The 22986-nt window shown below is 52.7% G+C and overlaps 1 protein-coding gene across 1 annotated transcript; it reads right to left on the bottom strand.

Moving 5' to 3' along the window:
- Positions 1–303: 303 nt before the first annotated feature.
- On the bottom strand, positions 304–22817 carry esyt1a (extended synaptotagmin-like protein 1a). Its single transcript, XM_088635886.1, has 31 exons — positions 21831–22817; positions 15421–15462; positions 15186–15320; positions 14519–14592; positions 14261–14333; positions 13838–13927; positions 13693–13748; positions 13021–13141; positions 12736–12912; positions 12566–12648; positions 11960–12008; positions 11224–11313; positions 11043–11138; positions 10696–10767; positions 10236–10322; positions 8976–9125; positions 7939–8145; positions 7029–7196; positions 6838–6920; positions 6653–6701; positions 5630–5719; positions 5444–5539; positions 5156–5227; positions 4791–4877; positions 4544–4690; positions 3691–3851; positions 3379–3477; positions 3105–3236; positions 2907–3012; positions 2499–2548; positions 304–2373 (listed from the first exon to the last, which is right to left on the bottom strand). The coding sequence occupies exons 1-31, from the start codon at positions 22152–22154 to the stop codon at positions 2346–2348; spliced, it is 3294 nt and encodes a 1097-aa protein (XP_088492012.1). The 5' UTR covers positions 22155–22817; the 3' UTR covers positions 304–2345.
- Positions 22818–22986: the final 169 nt, after the last annotated feature.

Genomic DNA, 22986 nt, shown 5'->3' on the forward strand with positions numbered 1-22986 from the left:
CGTGCTACGTCGGTAACAGAAAGACAGCTGTCTGTCGCCGCCAGCTTCGGTTTTATACCCAAACAGAACAGTTTAGATAGTTTTGCAGCTTGTGGCAATGAAACAGACAGAGCAAATTGATATCCACTCCCAACCTTAAATAACTGGCATTGATCACTCATTTAAGCACCTTGTCTATTTATAACCAGGTTTCTGTTCCTATATATCTCTAAATAGCCAGGGACATCTCTCTGCTTACCCAGTGTGTGAACATGCACAGTGCACAGCAGACACTCAGACAGAGACCACCCCAGATAGAGTGTGTTGCAGTGCAAATAGTTTTATTGAAAGCGGTACAGTGACACCGGTGGTCTTTTGTGTGGCATTTGAATACTGTGATTGTACAGTCAGTCTGTCAGAAATCCCTCTTCCACAAAGGCAGATGCCCCATCCACAGACTGAATTACACTGGGCAGCCTGGTCTCATTCAGTAACACTAGTCTGATACACACACAGCCTCACTGTCCCCATTCTGTTTTCTACAGAACTGCTCTGCCGTTAATCCACTCCTTCTTCAAGGCTGATATTGTTGGAGGGACAAAAGCAGAAATACATACATTTTTTCATTTTAAAACATTATCTATACCTGGTGAGCTCTACTTCACAGCACTGTCACTGCAGAGGTATAGATACCTCCCGTTTCTTCATCAACACAGAGTCCAAACGAACGTACACTTCAATAGTGACAATAATTTAACCAGGAGTTTATTTATGCATGATTGCACCAGGTCCTAAATCTCAACCCTTTGTGTCTTAAGAACAACCCCATTTGCAGATCCAAGATTGTGGGTGAAACAAGATACACATGACCTCTGAGCTGAACACATCAGGCCATATCTAGAGGAAATGCGATCACAAGGGATGTGCCAAGTGCACTGTTCTTATTAGTGCTACAACATCATCGGGACAGAACACCTACAGCTCCTCATTATGCTGCAAGGCTTGATGTCTGTGTGGGGCTGTGTGGGGCTGTGAGAGGCTGTGAGGGGTGCATGGGGCTGTTAGGGGTTGTGAGGAGCTGTGAGGAGCTGTGAGGGGCTGTGAGGGGCTGTATGGGAATGTGTGGGAATGTGGGAACCATACGGGAGACCTGGGACCTGGTGTCATAGCAAAAGAACGCCCGACAATAAGGCATAGTTCTCACACAGAGCCCAGAGGACACAGCTACACGGATTAAAACTGGGCAGTAAAAAATGGAATGAACCAGTTCAAATCACTCTCAAAACAATAAAAGGAACAGTACTAATATTAAAAAATAGATATTACAGCATAACATTTCAAGAAACATCTTTGGCTTTTCAAAAAATAAAAAGGCATATTCTGCTAAGGCAAAATGAAGGCTGTCTCTCCAGTCGAACCCTGGACTCCGCTTCCCCTGCTCCTCCCCTCCCTTGTCACTGTCTCTGATTTAATTGGATGAATTGAGCAGCTTCTCCCAGTTGTGCAGGTGCCTGTGCTGATGCACCTGTTCTCCAGGGCAAAGACTACTGGAGACCCCTGCCTCCAGAACAGTCCCAGTCCCTTCGAGCGTCACAGCCAGGATCCCCATCGCCATGGAGAAAAGCCCCTCCCTCCCTGCGGCTGATTGGCTGGTCCCTAATCCAGGGAGACTGCAACCTGCTCCCTGGACACGCCCATAGGTAGGGGAGGGGCTGAGCGGCGTTGGGGGCGTGCCCAGGGTGCACCTTGGCACTGGCCACCAAGCATGGCGCAGGGCCGAACCAAAGCAGCAAAGGGGCAAGGGGAGCTCTGACTGCAGACACAGCCTGTGATAAAACCAACAGAACAGAAACTTCCGGACTCCAGTCTTCCGTGACGGGGCTGCGCTGTCGTGATATATATATCGTGACACAGTGAGAAAGGGCATAAGCCGGAATCGTGGGCAGGCACCGAGCAATGCAAAAGCATGGCGAAAGGTGAACAGAGCCGTGGAGACAATACTTTCCCTTGCCTCCCGCAGGAGTCTCAAGGGGCTAGCAGCTCAAGGGGGCTAGCAGAAGTCTCACGAGACGAAGCCCTGCAGTCGTGACTTCGAGGGCCTGCTCCTGACCCTGGGTCGGACCTGAGCTGGGCTGCAGGGCCGAAGGGCATGTTTGTGTCTCCTAGGGGCTGGGGATGTCTCCCACTCTCGTCTGCTCCTCACCAGTACTCACACTACAGCAGTACAATTAAACTGTTAATCATTCATTTTAAAAACATTCTTGGCACGGAAGAGAAGGAGAGAAGGGGAGGAGAGAAGGAGAGAGAGGGTGGGGGGGTGGAAAGGCATCGCTGGGCAAGGCTGAATCACAGTTGCTGTTGGTTATCTAGTGAGTCTCTTGTTTCAGGTCGTACCTGTCGGAGAGAGACACAGTCAGTGGGAGGAAGACAGCAGCTCAAGCCAACAGTTTCCTGTTGGACAGGAATGTGAGGGGCTGTATTCAGCCTCGTGATGGAGCTTGTCCCTGAGCCCTACTCACCACTGCGTGACCCCTGCGCTCAGGTCCACCTGCGCCAGGTCGATCTGGACCTGGAAGGGAAGGGAACAGGGGCTGGCATCACTGCGCCCACTCACAGACTGACACACGCCAGGGGTTACAGACGGAGAGGCGTTCTACAGACAGACCACAGTACAGAAATAGCCAGGGTGACAGCTGGTCGGGTAGGTGTCAGGTGATAGACAGGCAGACAGGTGACAGCTGGACAGACAGGTGACAGGTGATAGACAGGCAGACAGGTGACAGCCAGGCAGACAGGTGACAGGTGATAGACAAGCAGACAGGTGACAGCTGGTCAGACAGGTGACAGGTGATAGACAGGCAGACAGGTGACAGCCGGGCAAACAGGTAGGCAGACAGATGGGGTGACAGACAGGAGGGCATTCAGACCTTGCCAATAAGCTCCCTCTCTCGGCTCATGAAGGAAACACTGTTCTTGACAAAGAGCTCCAGCTTCCTCTTCTGAGACTCCGCTAGGGAGAGTTCAAAATCGAACCTGCAGAGAGAGAGAGAGGGAGAGGGTTAGAACCACACACTGAGAGCTGCATATCACGCACACGAGGACAGAACTCCGCCTCCCGCCCTGACCTCTCGTTGTACTCTGGGTTGAGGTCTCTCTTCTTCACACTGGTCTTCCTCTTGGTGGATTTGTTCTTGTCCGGCAGAAGGCTGAAGGAGATGTAGGGGTCTGAGCCGTCCTTGGCACAGGCTGCCAACTGCCTGGACAGACACAGGGGAACAGCATGAATATAGACCCAGGGGCACAGACACAGCCTGGACAGTGTGGACATGGACAGTTCAGCACAGAGACACACACACAGACGCTCGCAGATGGACCCAGCATCAGTGCAAGGAGACAGACCTGCAGGCGTGAATGATGATGACCAGCCGGTTCTCCTCCCTGGAGTAGGACAGAGACAGCTTCACCTGGCCAGGTGCACCGTGACCCTGCTCCCCGTCCCTACAACACACACACATCCGGGAGTGAGACACTGCCTGCATCCGCCTGTCCACAATCCAGATCCCAGGATACCTCCCACCAAGGAGGTCAGAGTTCTCTCCTAGAACAGACCCACTGTTCAAGGTAAAGGTCATGTCCTGAGCTATGTACCTATTCCAAAAAAACTACATCAATCAAACAAATGCATGACACACATGTCTCCGTATGTCTCACCCTTGCGTAGGCACTGATCGGTGTCGGAGATCCTGATTGGCGGTTGGTTTCTCTGGGCTGGGGACGGGCTGTTCCTGCACCTCTCCCTCCAGTCCAGCAGGGGCTTTGTCCAGTGCGCTCCGATCCCCTAGTCCACACTCCGTCACTCGGGAATCCAGGATCTGCATGGAGACAGAAAGCATACATACTCAACACAGAGCAATGACGCAGAGTTACATCGTTCATCATCAGCGCTGAGCAACGAGACCGAGTTACATCATGCATCATCAGCACTGAGCAACGACGTAGAGTTACATCACTCATCATCAGCACTGAGCAACGAGACCGAGTTACATCATGCATCATCAGCACTGAGCAACGACGTAGAGTTACATCACTCATCATCAGCACTGAGCAACGAGACTGAGTTACATCACTCATCATCAGCACTGAGCAACGAGACTGAGTTACATCACTCATCATCAGCGCTGAGCAACGAGACCGAGTTACATCACTCATCATCAGCACTGAGCAACGAGACTGAGTTACATCACTCATCATCAGCACTGAGCAACGAGACTGAGTTACATCACTCATCATCAGCACTGAGCAATGACGTAGTTACATCACTCATCATCAGCACTGAGCAATGACACAGTTACATCGCTCATCATCAGCACTGAGCAATGACACAGTTACATCGCTCATCATCAGCATTACTGTACATCTATACACAGAGTTACTGTACATCTCTCATCATCAGCACCGAGCTATGAAGCGGTGTTGCACACCTGCATGCAGTGATATTCTCCAGGGATGATGATGCACTTGTGAATCTTCTCACTGCATGCAGGGCTGATTATGTGCCTCTTACCTTCATTGTAGCTCTCAGCAGTAACTGGCTCTCAGGTTTTGCTCCATCCAGGTTAAACCATCGGTCCAACACCAGGTCTGGTTCAAACAGAATCTCCCGCAGAGGCAGGACCAGAGAGCCCAGCGGCATCCCCCAGCTGTGGGAGAGCTAGGGAGAGAGAGTACAGATTAACACACGGAGCAAACCTGACACATGAGCACACTCATGCACGCTCATGCATGCTGCACGCTGCACGGTGCTCTCTCACCTTCACAATCAGCATGTCCTCCTGGGGGTCATGAACCAGGAAGGAGAAGGCCTCTTCCCACAGCGGACTGGTGGAGCGCTCACACACCTGGGGAGAGACAGCCAGTGGAAAACACCTGAAGACCTCAACCAATTCAACCCCCCACAGATTCGCCCCGATCTATACACAGGCCCTCTGGAAATTCAGCAAGAAACAGGTCTTTCCAACACCAGGAGACCACTAACTAATGAACTTTCTGCCTATGGTTATGGTTACCTATGTAATTTGTATGTTTATGGTTTTATGATATAATTATGATTACTGAGACTGTTCATCAACATGTCAAGTCTCATTTAATGAATCCAAAGTGCAATGTGATCACTGACCTTGGTCCTGTGGGAGTTTGACTGCAGAATCAGCTCTGCTCCTGCCTTTGGCTCCTTCCCACTCTTCTTCAGCTGCACAGAGAGAGTCACACACACCAGTACTGCAGCTGTACAGTCCAACGCACTGTCAAACACAACCCACTACAACAGTGTTTACCATCGCACAGAGCAAACAGACCACAGTCCTGCCACAGGAATCAGGCTCACAGCTGCCATGCAATGGGGCAAACAGCTGTGTGACTACACCCAGCGGCACAGAGACCCCCTGCTCCCCGCGGACGGACTCACAGGCAGGGCGTGGGCACGATCCACAAACACCGACAGCAGCGCGGCCGCGGGCACCACCTTGTTCTGATGGGAGCTCTTGGACTGCAGCCGCAGGACCTGGGCAGAGAGAGGCGGGTGGAATCAGGGAGAGAAGAGAGACGGCGAGGGGGGGTGGAGGGGCTGCAGCTGTCTGTCTGTACGCCTCACCTGATCCAGCCTGGCGGGGTCTGTCACTCTGGGCAGCCATTCCAGGGTCATGTGCAGCCGCCCTGACTTCACCTCCGACAGCGTGAACCACTGGAACACAGCACACACACGGGTCAGCACAGAACACACACACGGGTCAGCACACATACGGGTCAGCACAGAACACACACGGGTCAGCACACACACGGGTCAGCACAGAACACACACACAGGTCAGCAACACGCACACACATGGGTCAGCACACACACAGGTCAGCACAGAACACACACACAGGTCAGCAGTACACACACATGGGTCAGCACACACACGGGTCAGCACAGAACACACACATGGGTCAGCAGCACGCACACACATGGGTCAGCACACACACAGGTCAGCACAGAACACACACACAGGTCAGCAGCACACACATGGGTCAGCACACACACGGGTCAGCACACACACGGGTCAGCACAGAACACACACACGGGTCAGCAGCAAGCACACACATGGGTCAGCACACACACGGGTCAGCACAGAACACACACACAGGTCAGCAGTACACACACATGGGTCAGCACACACACGGGTCAGCACAGAACACACACATGGGTCAGCAGCACGCACACACATGGGTCAGCACACACACAGGTCAGCACAGAACACACACACAGGTCAGCAGCACACACATGGGTCAGCACACACACGGGTCAGCACACACACGGGTCAGCAGCAAGCACACACATGGGTCAGCACACACACGGGTCAGCACAGAACACACACACAGGTCAGCAGCACACACACTGGTCAGCACAGAACACACACACGGGTCAGCAGCACACACACACATGGGTCAGCACAGCACACACACACATGGGTCAGCACCATGCACACACATGGGTCAGCACAGCACACACGGGTCAGAACAACTCACACACATGGGTCAGCACTACGCACACACACGAGTCAGCACCGGACACACACGGGTCAAGAACACAAACAGACAGACATAGGGAGAGACAAACACAGACCATCACTTCTCACCTCGTCGATGTACTGGGATGTAATGATGTCTCTCAGACTGATCTTCAGCCTGTCCACACAGAGAACTCTGTTATGTAACTGCCACAGAGCTGCAACCACCCTCCACAGCATGGCCACAAGGGGGCGCACTACTGTGAAAGTAAGGTGTCCTGCCTTACCGAGTCCATCCCATGCTCACGCCTCACCTGCCCAGGAAGTCATCTTGATCCAAGTCCTTATCAAAGACCTCGAACTGGACCTCCTGCCCCGGGACCTCAGTCAGGATTACCTGCCAGGCAATCAGAATTACTGTGCTGGCGTCTTCCCACACGACAGTTCATGCAATTCTCAGCACTACACCCCTATCCAAGTGGGGGAAACCAGGACAATAACGAACCTCATACAGCTCGTTCCAGGTGGGGTTGAGATTCTCCTTGATCACGCGGCTGCGGAAGGTCATGCCCCCTGTGCGTATCACCACGTAGGGGTCGCTCTTGCCCCTGCCCAGGAAGTTGTCCTTGGCAATCAGGTTCTGAGCCTCCACAAGATGGATCCGCAGCACCCCCTGTGGGACAAACTGTGTTACTGCACCCTGGCCAAGCTACTCCATAACGCTCGGCTATAGTACCACATCAATAATAATAATTGCTTACACTTATATAGCTCTTTTCTGAACACTTCACTCAAAGTGCTTCACAGGTAATGGGGACTCTCCTCCACCACTGGCTGATGCAACAGCAGCCAGAGAGCACCAGTGCACTCACCACACACCAGCTATCAGTGCACGATTGGTAAAGAACAGGGGGGAAATTTAGCAAGGACGCTGGGGTAGAACTCTTTTCAAGAAACGCCCTGGGATTTTTAATGACCAGGGAGTTAGGACCTCGGTTTTACATCTCATCCGAAGGACGGTGTCTTTTTACAGTATAGTGTCCCCGTCACTATACTGGGGCATTAGGACAGACACAGACCACAGGGTGAGCGCCCCCTGCTGGCCCCACTAACACCTCTTCCGGCAGCAGCGTTAGTTTTTCCCAGGAGGTCTCCCATCCAGGTACTGACCAGGCTCACACCTGCTGAGCTCCAGTGGGCTGCCGGTTGTGAGCTGCAGGATGACATGGCTGCTGGCTTCACATCACTGTGAGGCTGGACTGCGTTTTTCAGTGTGTGACAGAGTAGTGCCCAGGCCGGCAGTATAATAATAAAGCATTTATAAAAATTATAACAATGCAATGCAAGAACACTAATCCTGAGCTGCGAGCTGGTACAGTAATTAACCCCATGCTGCTGCAGTCCCTCTCTCTCACCTCGGTGGCGAAGCTCGGACCGGGGCTGGTGTGCTGGGGCAGAGTGGCGGAGGCGGAGGGCGGGACACTGACCCCACCTGGGTTCACCACTGAGCCCATCCCGTCCTCACCCTGCCCTGCCCCCCCGGGGGCTGGCATGGGCACAGGCACCGAGGGGTGGGGCGACACAGGGGCGCTGGGGGAGACATTGTCATCCAGCCAGAGGATCTGGGGGGGGGGGGGACAAGGTGGAGAGAGATGCAGAGAGAGGAAGAGATGTCGATCAATCAGTGCAATTGATTTCATGCGGCATTGTTCTCGTCAGGAAATATTGGAAAGGGCTTTATATTAAAATCAAACTAGATGATAACAGAAAGGCAAAGACAGAAAAAGCAGAAAAGAGAGAGAACACGTCCGTGAAAAATGCCAGTAGCCCAGTTTCCTGTCCCATGATGATGCAGTAGCAGGGCATGGTCACCAGGGGGCACTCAATTTTCAGTTCAATTCATTATGCTTTATTGGCATGACCAATGAGTAAAATCAGTGTTGCCAAAGCAAAACAAACACAATTAACTTAAAAACAAAAATCTACAGACATTTACAATAAAGACAAAATCCTAAGATATTTACATATAAACATATGAAGCATTATTGAGAGGCAGGCTCACTTTTCCTCAGGGTGACAGGAGATCAAAAACTGTATTATTATTATTGAGAAAAAAGTCCCCTGTCTGTTCCCCAGGCTGTGACAGGTGATCACATACTGGGCTGCCAGTTCAGCTGAGTTCCCTCCTCCCTCTCCCAGTAGGATTGGGACCTGTTGTGATTCTGGCAGGTGTGGGAATTCTGGGAGTAGATTTGTAAATTTAGGGAGGAATGTTTGTCTAATCCCAGAGTATTTGTCACAGTGCAGTAGGAAGTGCACCTCTGTCTCTGTTGCTCCCTGCTGGCAGTGGGAGCACAGCCTGTCCTCTCTGGACAGCGGGGTCTGCCTGTGTCGCCCAGTTTCTATGGCCAGGCTGCGGTCACTGAGCCTGTACAGTCTCTCTCTCGCTCACCCTCAGGATGACGTTCATATAAATGCGGCTGGCTGACCCAGAGCTGTCCAGCTGGAACCACTGATCCAAGGAGAGGTCAGGAGCGGTCAGCAGCCGTGAAAGTGGGATGGACAGGCTGCCCAAGGTCAGGGAGCGGTCATCATCCTTCACCTGGGGGGGGAGAGACAGGAGGTGGGGAGAAGGAGGAGGAGGAGAGGAGGGGAAGGCAGAGGTGGTCGTTAGCAACATTTTAATTACCGTCACTCTTACAAGTAGTAGATAGCACCATTAACAGTGTGAGAGGAAAATTACTATCACTGCTTTTACTATCTTTCACTTTCAAAGATCTCTGTTTCAGCTGCAGCAGTCACAGTGGCAGTAAAGGGCGGAGCAGTGGCTCTGTGGCTAAGGATCTGCGCCTGTGGCTGGAAGGTTGCCGGTTTGTATTCCGCAGCCGGCAGAGGAATCCTTCTCTGTTGGGCCCCTCAGCAAGGCCCTTAACCCCAACTGCTTCAGGGGCGCCGTAATAATTTCTGACCCCAAGTTCTCTCCCAGTCCGTGTGTCTCATGGAGAGTGAGCTGGGGGTATGTGAAAAGACAAATTCTTAATACAAGAAAGTGTATATGACCTAGAAAGTGATATCTTATCTTATTGGTACTAAACATCAGAATCACAGTATTATAATTGATATAGTACTAAGCAGTACAGTGGCATGGTGGTTAGTGCAGTTGCTGCCTCAATAGTGATTCTGAATTTGCACACCTTCCGTGTGGAGTTTGCATGTTCCCATTAATGTGCTCCTGTTTCCTTCCTCTTTCTACAGACGCCCTGAATATTGATTCACATCTTAAATGACAGGGACTATTGGCACACTGGCGCACTGGTTAGCATTGCTGCCTCGCACCTGGATTCAATTTGTCCGGTGCTATCCGCATGGAGTTCGTATGTTCTCCCTGCGTTTGTGTGCATTTCTCCAGGTTTTCTCCCACAGGCCAAAGACATACTGGCAGCTTAAAAGGCTTCTGGGAAAGCTGGCCCTAGTGTGAGCGTGTGGGTTTGTGATGGACTAGAGTCCTGTCCAGGGTGTACCCTGCCTTGTGCTCATTGCTTGCTGGAAAGGATCCAGCTCCTCTGCAACCGTGACTTGGATGTAACAGTTAGAAGATGGGTGGATGGTGTCCTGTCCCAGTTAGATCCGGGGTGGATCTGAGGTGGATCCGGGGTGGATCCGAGGCAGATGCGTGGATAATGGACGCAGGGTGCTTGTGATCATCACTCACCTGTATGTCAATGTCCTGTCTGCGGGGGTCCTGGATGAAGAAGACGAAGGCGTCCTCCCACACGGGGTTCTGCGTGCCGTAACAGGTCTGTCACAGGCAGAGAGAGGGGGTCACAGGTTACCCTTCTCCTCTCCACGGGGGTGGGAGTGTGGAACAAGCTGCACAAGCACGATGTTGAAGCCGATACCCTGGCTTCAGCCTGGAAATGGCTGGATGAGATCCTGGGATCAATGAGGTGCCAGCTGCCAAACGGGACAGACGGGCCCCTGGGCCCCTGGGCCTGGGTAACCCTTCTCACGTTATTTAAACTGTGGAGAGGTACAAACACTGTACTTTAAAGAGTACTGGAGATACTGGAAGTACTGGGGCGTCAGGGTATTTACGGAGTGGCTGTTGTACTGGTGTATGGATTCCCTGGCTGTCAGGGTGTGGAGATAGTGGGGTGTTGGGGGTAACTCACTCGGCTCTCGCGGGTGGTGTCCTGCACGGACAGCTGCACCATGGGGCTGGGGTCCTTATTGCCCTTCTTCAACTGAAAAAAACAGGCACGGTCAGGACAGCTACACATCACTGCACAAGCACACACACGCCCCCCCTGAACTAAACGTAACACTTAGTCTATCAGACCAATGAAGCAACAAGAACACCATTACACGCAACCCTGTGAGCTAGCCAAAACAGTACAAGCAACTACACAACAACACAGCGGAACACAAAGAGACCGGTACAGATGTCTCCTGGCTTCTGTCAGGCCCTAGCAGCCACACAGGAAGCAGACAGATGACAGTGACAGGAAGTGTGACTCACAGGAAGTTCCTGTGCACGGTCCAGGTACACTGCCAAGATGGCTGCTGAGGGAGGCTCTGCCTTCTGAGTGGAGAAAGAGCGATTCCTCTGGAGGACCTGGGAGAGGGGGGAGCAGGAGAGAGGGGATTAGAAGGTTGTGTACAAGGCGATGGGTGTGAGGGTGAGGCAGAAGGGCACTTGCCTCGTCCAGCTTGTCCGCGCTGGGCAGCAGGGAGAGCCACTCCAGCCGCAGGTGGACGCTACCAGTCTCCGTGTCCATGAGAGGGAACCACTGGGAAAGAGAGATGAGCTCTTCACTGACACACTGAGAGACTTGAGCTCTTCACACACTAGGGGATAGGAGCTCTTCACTGTACACTGACACTGAGGGATAGGAGCTCTACACTGTACACTGTCACTGAGGGATAGGAGCTCTTCACTGTACACTGACACTGAGGGATAGGAGCTCTACACTGTACACTGACACTGAGGGATAGGAGCTCTTCACTGTACACTGACACTGAGGGATAGGAGCTCTTCACTGTACACTGACACTGAGGGATAGGAGCTCTTCACTGTACACTGACACTGAGGGATAGGAGCTCTACACTGTACACTGACACTGAGGGATAAGAGCTCTTCACTGTACACTGACACTGAGGGATAGGAGCTCTTCACTGTACACTGACACTGAGGGATAGGAGCTCTACACTGTACACTGACACTGAGGGATAGGAGCTCTTCACTGTACACTGACACTGAGGGAAAGGAGCTCTACACTGTACACTGACACTGAGGGATAGGAGCTCTTCACTGTACACTGACACTGAGGGATAGGAGCTCTACAATGTACACTGACACACTGTCACACACTTTTCACAACACAGGGAAGGGTGCCTGTCAAGTCTTCATTAACACTTCGCTGTCCGTCAACTCACATCATCCAGAACGCGGGCCTGTTTCACACAGCCCAGATCGCTCTTCATCCTGCGAGACAGAGAGAGAGCATTTCCACACAGCACCATGAAGAGTGAGGCGACACGAGAGAGTGAGACGAGCACCATGAAGAGTGAGGTGACACAAGAGAGTGAGAGGCAGGACCATGAAGAGTGAGGCGACACAAGAGAGTGAGACGCAGCACCATGAAGAGTGAGGTGACATGAGAGAGAGGCAGCACCATGAAGAGTGAGGCGACACGAGAGAGTGCGATGAGTACCATGAAGAGTGAGGCGACACGAGAGAGTGCGATGAGTACCATGAAGAGTGAGGCCACACGAGAGAGTGAGAGGCAGCACTATGAAGAGTGAGGCCACACGAGAGAGTGAGAGGCAGCACCATGAAGAGTGAGGCGAGCAAGAGAGTGAGACGAGCATCACGAAGAGTGAGGTGACACGGGAGAGTGAGACGAGCAACATGAAGAGTGAGGTGACACGAGAGAGTGAGATGCAGCACCACGAAGAGTGAGGCAACACGAGAGTGAGACGAGCACCACAAAGAGTGAGGCGAAGGGAGAGAGTGAGACGCAGTGACAGAGGGAGCCCTACCTCCCCAGGAAGTCGTCCTGGTCCGGGTCTTTGTCGAACACCTCCAGCTCCAGCTCCTGGCCCGGCACCTCGTGTACTATGACCTGTCACACACACAGACAGGAGGACGTGAGCGTGCAAACCCCCTAACGAGTGTGCCGAGCCCCCCAGTCTAGAACAGGCCAGCACACCTCGTACAGCTCTCTCCACTGCGGGTTGAGGTCGTCGTCAATGGTGCGGGAGGTGAAGGTCTGCGTGCCCACTCGGACCACGGCGTAGGGGTCCGACTTGCCCTTCACCAGCCCCTTGATCTTGGTGTCCTTGGCGGCCAGCGCCTCCGCCTCCAGCAGGTGGATCCGCACGATGCCCTGCGGTGACGGGGGACCAGAGAGGGACAGGGTGAACTTCAGAGCGCCACAGCTGCAGTGCCGGGGCGCGAGACCGAGCCGGGTGGCGGGCGCAGGGGGTGTCCGTACCCTGGGCAGCGGGGAGCGCAGCTGTGCCACGTGCAGGTTGGCCACGAGGGGCACCGTGAGCCGGTTGGGCAGGACCAGGTGGGAGGCGATGGCGTCCATGATCAGGGTGTCCGAAAAAGAGCTGCGGCGCAAACCGGGGGAAGGCTGATTAAGCAGACACTGTTGTATCCAGAATAAACACTAGGGGGCAGTAGTTAAAAAGACATTGCTCTCCGCAGGAAAACCACCAGAGGATGGTATTAAAACACAGGGGTCAGGAACACAAGCACCAGAGGGCACTATTCACACACAAACACTGTACTGCAGAGGACAAAGACTAGACTGCGCCACACAGGGCAAGCTAGGGGGCAGTTGTTAAACTCTGTACTGCGTAGGATTTTAAATCACTAAAAAACTACACTGCACAGGGTCAAACATCAGAAACCTCTATATGCAGACACTATATTGCACTGCAACAATGGACCACTGTTTGAAAACACACACTGTAATGCACCAGACAAACAGCAGAGGGCTGTATGGACTGTAACCACTGTACGGACACTCTGGTACGCAGGGCAAATACTACAGAGATGTTTCAACAGCACTGCAACATGAAATGGTTTTGCACAAACCGCAAGAGAATGGTTTACTACTCTACTGATTACGTTACTTCTGGGAAGAGAATCCACTCACTTCAACCCAGGGATGTCCAGCAGGTTGGTCATTCCAGTCCAGTTGATGTCCAGTCGCTGGCCGGGACAGACAGGAGAGGGACATTATTAACGGACAGGGAACGCTGGAACAGGGGCAGACTGACAGGCCGGGCGAGGGGACTCACAGGGCGGCGAATGAAGAACATGGTGATGGCTCCCACCAGCGGGACGTCTCCGATCAGCGGCTCCAGGATGACGCGGAGCATCCCGTGGAGCTGCAGACAGACGGACAGCGGGAGACGGCAGACAGGGAGACGGTCACACTGACGCCACCACATGAAGGTTCTCAGACGAGACAACAAATACTCCTGCAGCACCTCAGCTCTCCCTCGCCCCTGCCTCTCAAGCTCAGGCAGGGTTTGCTCGCAGTTTAAAACAGACCGGGGACAACAAGGATGAGCTATGAACAGGATGTGAAAACGAGACAATGTCTCCATCAGCAAACCGCGAGTTCACACAGAGACGTGACCTTGCGGGGTCACGCAGGGTCACGAGGGGTCACATGAGGTCACGCAAGGGCGGAGTCCGGACAGGCAGCTCCCTCTCACCTGTATCCCTTTAACTCCGGCTTTGCAGAAGTACTTCTTGATCTCCACATTGATCTCTACATCACCAACGTAGCTGCAGGGACAGAGAGAAGGGACAGGAGAGAGATGAGCAGACAGCTTTAGGGATATGAAATCCGATCTTGTCAGGAAGACATCAGGACAGAGAGACGGTGAAACAGAGAGTGAGGGGAGGAGGGAGAAAGAGAATGAGACAGAGTGAGAGAAACAGACAGAGAAGGACAGAAATCTGTCCAGTACCTAAGGTAGAGGTCCAGCAGCACTTGTCTCTTGTCATTCTCAGTGTGAGCCTTCACCCCCACCACCTTCAGAGCCTGCCAACACAACAGCATCATTCAGCACTGGACTGGAGCTGTGTGTCTGCGGTGTGCATCTATGCGGTTGTGAATCGCTGTCCGGCACCTGTGCGGTTGTGAATTGGTGTCCGGCAGGGTGCAGTAGTGAATCAGTGCGTAGTACCTGTGCTCTAGTAAATCACTTTGCAGCAGGGTGCAGTAGTGAATCAATGTGCAGTACCCGTGAAGCAGTGAATTGGTGTATAGTAGTGAAACAGTGTCCAGTACCTGTGCAGCAGCGAATGGTTGTGCAGTAAGTGTGCACTAGTGAATCCATGTGCAGTACCTGTGCAGTAGTGAATCAGTGTGCAGTACTGAATCAATGTGGAGTACCCATGCAGAAGTTTATCAGAGTGCAGTAGTGAATCAATGTGCAGTACCTGCGCAGTAGTGAATAAGAGTTCAGTACCTTTGCAGAGGTGAATCAGTGTGCAACGGTGAACCGGTGTATGGTAGTGAATCGATGTGCAGTACCTGTGCAGTCAGTGTATCGGTGTGCAGTAGTGATTCAATGTGCATTACCTGTGAAGTAGTGAATTAGCGTGCAGTTTGCATCTTTGCATCAGTATTACCTTCTCCCCCAGGTTGATCTTGGTGAAGCTGAGAGTCTGCAGGTGAGGGCTAGAGGCTCGCACAATGGGGGCGATTGTCTCCAAAAGCAGTTTCTCCACATACTGACCGAGGAAGGGCCAGGCCTGCTGCAGGATCTGCTCATGCAGGGAGGGAGGACCAAGAGGGAAGTCATCTATCAGATATCAAAATCCCACAGTCACCAGCCTACTGTCGCACTGCAGCATGAATTCTTACCTTGTTCAGCCACTCTGCTTTCTCCACATCTGGGAAACTAACCTGTAGAGACACAGAGAGTCAGACAATTTTGTCCAGCAGACTGTGTGTGTGTGCAAGAATGCACCAGTGTGACTGCATGCATGTATGTGTGACAGTGTTCCCCGTGCCACTGTGTGCATGTGTGTGTGACAGTGTACTGGTGTGACTGTGTGTGTGCGAATGTTTACTGGTGTGACAGCGCGTATGTGTGTGTGACAGTGTACCAGTGGGACTGTTTGCATGTGTGTGTGTGACAGTGTACCTGAGTGACTGTCTGCATGTGTGTGTGGGACAGTGTAGTGGTGTGACTGCGTGTGTGTGCAACAGTTTACCGGTGTGACTGTGTGTGTGCAACAGTGTACCAGCGTGACAGTGTGTGAGTGCGTGCGACAGTGTACCAGTGTGACTGTATGCATGTGTGTGTGTGACAGTGTACCTGTGTGACTGTGTGCATGTGTGTGTGACAGTGTACTGGTGTGACTGCGTGTGTGTGCAACAGTTTATCGGTGTGACTGTCTGTGTGTGCAACAGTGTACCAGCATGAAAGCGTGTGTGTGCGACAGTGTACCTGTGTGACTGTGTGCATGTGTGTGTGTGTGACAGTGTACCCGTGTGACTGTGTGCATGTGTGTGTGACAGTGTACCTGTGTGACTGTGTGCATGTGTGTGTGTGTGACAGTGTACCTGTGTGACTGTGTGCATGTGTGTGTGTGTGACAGTATACCTGTGTGACTGTGTGCATGTGTGTGTGACAATGTACCAGTGTGACTGTGTGCATGCGTGTGTGACAGTGTACCTGTGTGACTGTGTGCATGTGTGTGTGACAGTGTACCTGTGTGACTGTGTGACAGTGTATCTGTGTGACTGTGTACCTGTGTGACTGTGTGCATGTGTGTGTGTGACAGTGTACCTGTGTGACTGTGTGCATGTGTGTGTGACAGTGTACCCGTGTGATTGTGTGACAGTGTGTGTGACAGTGTACCTGTGTGACTGTGTGACAGTGTATCTGTGTGACTGTGTACCTGTGTGACTGTGTGCATGTCTGTGTGTGACAGTGTACCTGTGTGACTGTGTGCATGTCTGTGTGTGACAGTGTACCTGTTTGCATGTGTGCATGTGTGTGTGACAGTGTACCTGCGTGACTGTGTGCATCTGTGTGTGTGACAGTGTACCTGTGTGACTGTGTGCATCTGTGTGTGTGACAGTGTACCTGTGTGACTGTGTGCATGTGTGTGTGACAGTGTACCTGTGTGACTGTGTGCATGCGTGTGTGTGACAGTGTACCTGTGTGACTGTGTGCATGTGTGTGTGTGACAGTGTACCTGTGTGACTGTGTGCATGCGTGTGTGTGACAGTGTACCTGTGTGACTGTGTGTATGTGCGTGTGTGTGACAGTGTACCCGTGTGATTGTGTGCATGTGTGTGTGACAGTGTACCTGTGTGACTGTGGGAGTCAGACTGAGTGAAAATGGCATCTTTGTTTAAATGCAAATGTACCAAACCTTTGTTTTGGGCCTATTTTCAGTGTGTGAGGAGTTCAGAACATTACCAAAGACACTCCCACACACAAGGTCTGTACTCCACTGGCAGTGCTGGTGAGTGTGCGTGTTAGCAGGGCCTCGTGGTCTAAAGATCTGTTATCTGGGTAAGCTGTTTCTGCTAGAATTCAGCTCCCTATCAGGCTCCAGGCATCAGAAACAGCACAGCTCCCGAACACACTCTTACCACACACCCCCGGCACCCTGTCACGAGGCGGCGAGTAACGAGCTGTCCACGTCCTGCAGGCATGCAAGCTGTCTGAGCCACACCAGTCTCCCCAGCGCCAGTCTGCAGAACCACACCAGTCTCCACAGCACCAGTCTGCAGAACCACACCAGTCTCCACAGTGCCAGTCTGCAGAACCACACCAGTCTCCACAGCACCAGTCTGCAGAACCATACCAGTTTCCCTAGCGCCAGTCTACAGAACCACACCAGTCTCCACAGCACCAGTCTGCAGAACCATACCAGTCTCCACAGCACCAGTCTGCAGAACCACACCAGTCTCCACAGCGGCAGTCTGCAGAACCACACCAGTCTCCACAGCACCAGCCTCCAGAACACCACCAACCCCCAGCACCATGCCAACGTCCACAGCAATGCCAGCCTCCACAGTGCCAATCTGCAGAATCACACTAACCTCTAGAACAACATCAGTCTCCACAGCCATACCAGTCTGCAGAACCACACCAGTTTTCACAGCACCAGTCTGCAGAATAATGTTAGTTTCCCTAGCACCAGTCTGCAGAACCACACCAGTTTCCAGAATGCCAGTCTCCACAGCGCCAGTCTGCAGTACCACCCCAGTCTCCACAGCGCCAGTCTCCAGAACCACAACAGTCTCCAGAATGCCAGTCTCCACAGCGCCAGTCTCCAGAACCACACCAGTCTCCAGAATGCCAGTATCTATAATGCCAGTCTCCAGAACCACACCAGAATCCAGAATGCCAGTCTCCACAGCACCAGTCTCAAGAACCACAGCAGTGTTCACAGTGCCAGTCTCTAGAACCACACCAAAAGTTCCCAGAATGCCAGTCTCCAAAGCACCAATCTCTAGATCCATGCCAGTCTCCCCAGCCACACCAGCCTCCCGAACCACACCAATCACCAGCACCATGCCAGTTTCCACAGCAATGCCAGCCTCCACAGTGCCAGTCTGCAGAATCACACCAACCTCTAGAACAACACGGAGCAGCTAAGGACCTGCGCCTGTGGCTGGAAGGTTACTGGTTCAAATCCTGCAGCCGGCAGAGGAATCCTACTCTGTTGGGCCCCTGAGCAAGGCCCTTCACCCCAACTGCTCCAGGGGAGCCCTATAAATGGCTGACCCTGCACTCTGACCCCAAGCTTCTCTCCCCGTCTGTGTGTCTCCTGGAGAGCAAGTTGGGGTATGAGAAAAGACAAATTCCTAATAAAAGAAATTGTATGTGGCCAATAAAGTGATCTTATATCTTATAACTACACCAGTCTCCACAGCCATGCCAGCCTCTAGAATGCCAGTCTCCACTGGGCCAGCCTTCTCCAAGGGTTCCAGCCACCCTTTCCTTTCCACAGGAGTACCTGAGGCCGACATCTTGTGGACTTTGACTCTGCTCGTGTGTTTGCTTTATTGTTGATGTTTGTGTTGTGCAAGTGTTTCTCTGAGGTCGGGCTGTGCACCGCGTGACCTTGTGGGCTGCAGCTGTGAAAGAGGTTTGGCAGCAGTGCTGGTGTCCAGCACACCAGTGCAGCACCTTGGGACTGGAAGCAGAGAGCGAGGGAGGGAGATGAGAGAGAAACAGCAGAAGCAGAAACACGCCGTCTCGCCCCGCGCCCACAGCGTGACAGACGAAAGAAGAAAACAGGGCCTGCGAGTTTGTACATGCCTGCGTGTGTACATACCTTTCTGAGTGCACATACTTCAGTGCATGTCTGTGTGCGTGCACATGCTTGTGTGTATGTGTGCACACCTGTGTGAATGTGTGCACGCCTGTGTGAATGTGTGCACGCCTGTGTGAATGTACATACTTGTGCGTGTCCATGCCTGTGAGTGTACATACCTGTGTACACGTGTGTGTAAGTGTACGTGTCTGTGTGTACGTCCCTGCGTGTGTACGTACCTGTGTGCATGCTTTTGTGTGAACATACTTGTGTGTATGTGTGCAAGCCTGACTGTGTCGATACCTGCGTGTGCACGCCCCTGCCTGTGTGTGTGTGTGGACATGTTTGTCTGAAGGAAGCCAGATGTCAGGGAAACGGGTATCACTTTCCCCTGAGAAACACTGGCCCTCAGCACTGCCCCGCACTGACACGCCCAGGCCTGACCAGCAGAGTGCCAGGGCCTTCGACACTCAGAGAGAGAGACAGGGACGGGGCAGAGCCTGCGAGGAGAAACCGAGCACTTGTCTGTAGAATACTTGCGCAGGAGCGTCTGCATGATTCATTAGCTGCCCCCTGAACGATACGCTCCCCTGTTTCCGCCTGCTCTGAAGCACAGGGCTTCCGGCCGCAGAGAGAGACAGGAAGCAGCACTCATGTGGCAGTGTGGACCACAGGGCCACTTGGTAGCACTCTCAGAGCAGAGCGCGGGCATGTCTGCACAGCCTTCCCAGTCTCTGGCTGTTTAATACAGCATGAAGACACTTGAGAGAAATAAACAGAGCATCGCTTTGCTGTTTCTTTCAGTTTCCTTCAAGCCTCCAGTCAGAAACGGTGGACACACACACTCATGGGTTGGGTTTACCCGCAGCCTTGAAAGTATGGAATGTGTGGGTGTGAGACACAACACTAAGCATAAAATAGATTAGCTCGTTTTGGTGTATATCACCGCAGGTCCTGACGCAGACGCTCACACAGAGCAGTATTTGTACAATAGGAGTAATATAGTGCCCCCAGAGAAGAAGGCAACTCAGGGGGAGAGCTTGGTCTGTCTCAGGGAGCACTGCTGATGCTTTCTGCTTCATCCATGAGCCTCAGAACAGGAGGCGACAGCAGGTTTTGCCAGCAGCCATGTCACCCTGCAGCTCACAACTGGCAGCCCACTGCAGCTCAGCAGGTGTGAGCCTGGTCAGCACCCAGATGGGAGACCTGGGAAAAACTAAGGCTACTGCTGGAAGAGGTGTTAGTGGGGCCAGTAGGGGTGCTCACCCTGCGGTCTGTGTCTGTTCTAATGCCCCAGGATAGTGGTAGGTCCCTTTTCAGGCCATAAGGTCTTTTGGATGGGACATAAAACCGAGGTCCTGACTCTCTGTGGTCATTAAAATCCCAGGGCGTTTCTTAAAAAGAGTAGGGGTGTAATCCTGGTGTCCTGTCCAAATTTCCCATTGGCCCTTACCAATCATGGTCTCCTAATAATCCCCATCTCTGAACTGGCTTCATCACTCTGCTCTCCTCCCCACTGATAGCTGGTGTGTGGTGAGGTACTGGTGCACTATGGCTGCTGTTGCATCATCCAGGTGGGGCTGCACACTGGTGGTGGAGGGGCATCCCTATTACCTGTAAAGCACTTTGAGTGGGGTGTCCAGAAAAGCACTAATAAGTGTAAAGAATTTATTATTATTATTATTATTATTATTATTATTATTATTATTATTATTACTCCCAACAGAAACGGGACCAAAATCAGTGCCTCCACTGGCACTCTGCGCTGGCAAGACACGGACTGAGGAACTGCAGTCTCATCTACAATCTCAGTGCGAGTCTCCTCGCTGCTCTGATTCCTCTCTCTCCTCTAATGACTCACTGGCTCACTCTCGGGCCCAGGAGACGGGCTGGAGAATTGCCTAATATAGCCAGAGTTGGACGGACACAGAGGGAGGGGAGGGGCAGAGGAGGAAGATGGGAGGAGGAGGGGCGTTAGTGGGTTTATTTCTAATTAATCCAGTTCCTTATTTAATGAGATAAGTCAGTTAAGACACTCATTCAGAACGACAAGCCTGTCATAGGGCAGGAAGTGTAACAGTGCAAGCAGAGGGAGGAAATAACCCAGCTGTCCCACCCAGGACGTGAGCCCCTGAAGGAGAAGGGCGAGAGGGGGGAGACGGAGACAGGAGAGCTGACTGACATTTTCACACCAAGGAAGGAAAACTCTGATCTGAGACGGATCTGACTGCAACAGCGAGCTACTCACACAGCTCTGTCAGCTGCCCTGTGAGCACACAGCCCAGCCCCCCGAGACAGAGGAGCGCGCTGTCTCAGTGTGTGTCAGTGTGGGGTCAGTGTGTGTCAGTGTGGGGCTCAGTGTGTGTCAGTGTGGGGATCAGTGTGTGTCAGTGTGGGGGTCAGTGTGGGGATCAGTGTGTGTCAGTGTGGGGATCAGTGCGGGACTCAGTGTGTTGTGGTGGTCAGTGGGGGGTCAGGACAGCAGTGTGGGTCAGTGTGGCTATAAGTGCTCAAAATGCTAGCATGAGTGGACTGCGCTGCAGACAAAGTCTCTTCCTCTCCTGCAGTGTGAGACCTTTTTTAAAAAAATAAACAACTTTCCAGTGACAGCGCAAAATGCAAAACTGCGTTCTGACGTTGAGCAGAAAGCTCGCACGTGTCTCTCTGTATACACACATCTGGCACGCTCCGCAGCGACGCAGTAACTGGAGACCCGATGACGTAACTACGAGGGACTGGAACGGAACCGGCAGCAGTGCCGCAGTGGAGTACAGCTTGTGCGTGAAGGACAATCACAGAAAGAAGGCATGGGGTTTATACTGCGCCTTGCATCTGTATACAGTAAGGGTAAATTTACCATGTGTGTTAGCACAGTAGTGAATCCTCTAGGCGTCTGGGTCTGAGCTGTGTGCGTGTGATAAGCAGCTGTGTGTGTCTGAGGTTGACGGAGCTACGGAGCAGCACGCAGGAAGGAACAACCGCTTCGCTCACCCAGGCTGGCATTTCTCTCTTGGTCCGCAGGACCCGGGTGGCCGTGATCTCCTCCTCGTTCTCCAGCAGGTACATGGCGGAGCGCAGCCTGGTCTCCTTGCCCTCCCGGGTCAGCTTCCAGCCCGTGTACACCATCAGCCCGAACACCACCATCATGATGCTGAACCCGAAGTAGCCCGCCAAGTAGACGGGTATCAGGGCACCCAGACATTTCCCGAAGGACCACAGCACCGACACGGCGTCCGCCCCCGGGGTGACCGGCGGGTCGAAGGCGTGGACCTCGTCCGGGGTCGGGATCGGGATAGAGCCTGAATCCGTCCGCATGGTCGAACCGATCCGATCGGAGCCGCTGCTGGTTCCGCTTGTATCGGTACAGCGCCCCGGACTGTGAAGGTCCGGAGACTTAACTGGAAAAACTTAGCCAAAGAGTCGGAAAAATAAACTGAAGTTAAGAAAAAAGGTCAGCTCAAAGTAGCAGTTGTATCGAGGCTACTTCTGCGAATAAAAACAAACCAGTTTTGAGGTCAAAAATCTGAGCGGCTCCGAGTAGAGCTCGTCGACCTCGCAGACGCTGCCACGCTATGCCCGTCTCCCAGCTAAACGAGCCGCCGCGGGCGCGTCGGTTTTATCAGGATGAAATGATGGGCCGTGCGTAAAAATGCCCCGCTTTCGCCTGAAAGCCCTCAAAAATATAAAAACAAACTCGAAAAGCCCAAAGTTACGCCTTTCGCTCTTCAGCCGCCGGAGCTGCTGCAACACGCCCTGCGCTGCGGAGAGAGACGCTGCCCTGCCCACCCACAGCCGCCTGCCAGACGGCTCAGACTGAGCTGGAGTGACGGCGGGATAGGCGACGCTACAGCAGAAGGCAGGGCTGAACGACGTCTCTTCCTTTCTCCTCCGCCCCGCTACCCGCCGAGAGAGAGAGAGAGAGTCCCGTTATTCTGATGGTGCAGAGGTGTGGCTTTGGGTGTGTGTGCGCATGGTATCTTTTTAACTTCCTTTACACTTCTTGCGAACTTGTGACCGCGTCTTTAAATTTGAAAACACTTCCATTTTGAGTCATCGATCTAAACCCCGCCGTGACTGGTTCATAGAGCGGTTTTATACTGTGTTTTTAAGCTAGGGTGGCACGGTTAGTAGCAGTTAGTTAAGCTGC

The sequence above is a fragment of the Lepisosteus platostomus genome, chromosome 1 (genome assembly GCF_059453375.1).
Source record: "Lepisosteus platostomus isolate fLepPlt1 chromosome 1, fLepPlt1.hap1, whole genome shotgun sequence".
Lineage (NCBI taxonomy): Eukaryota > Metazoa > Chordata > Actinopteri > Semionotiformes > Lepisosteidae > Lepisosteus > Lepisosteus platostomus.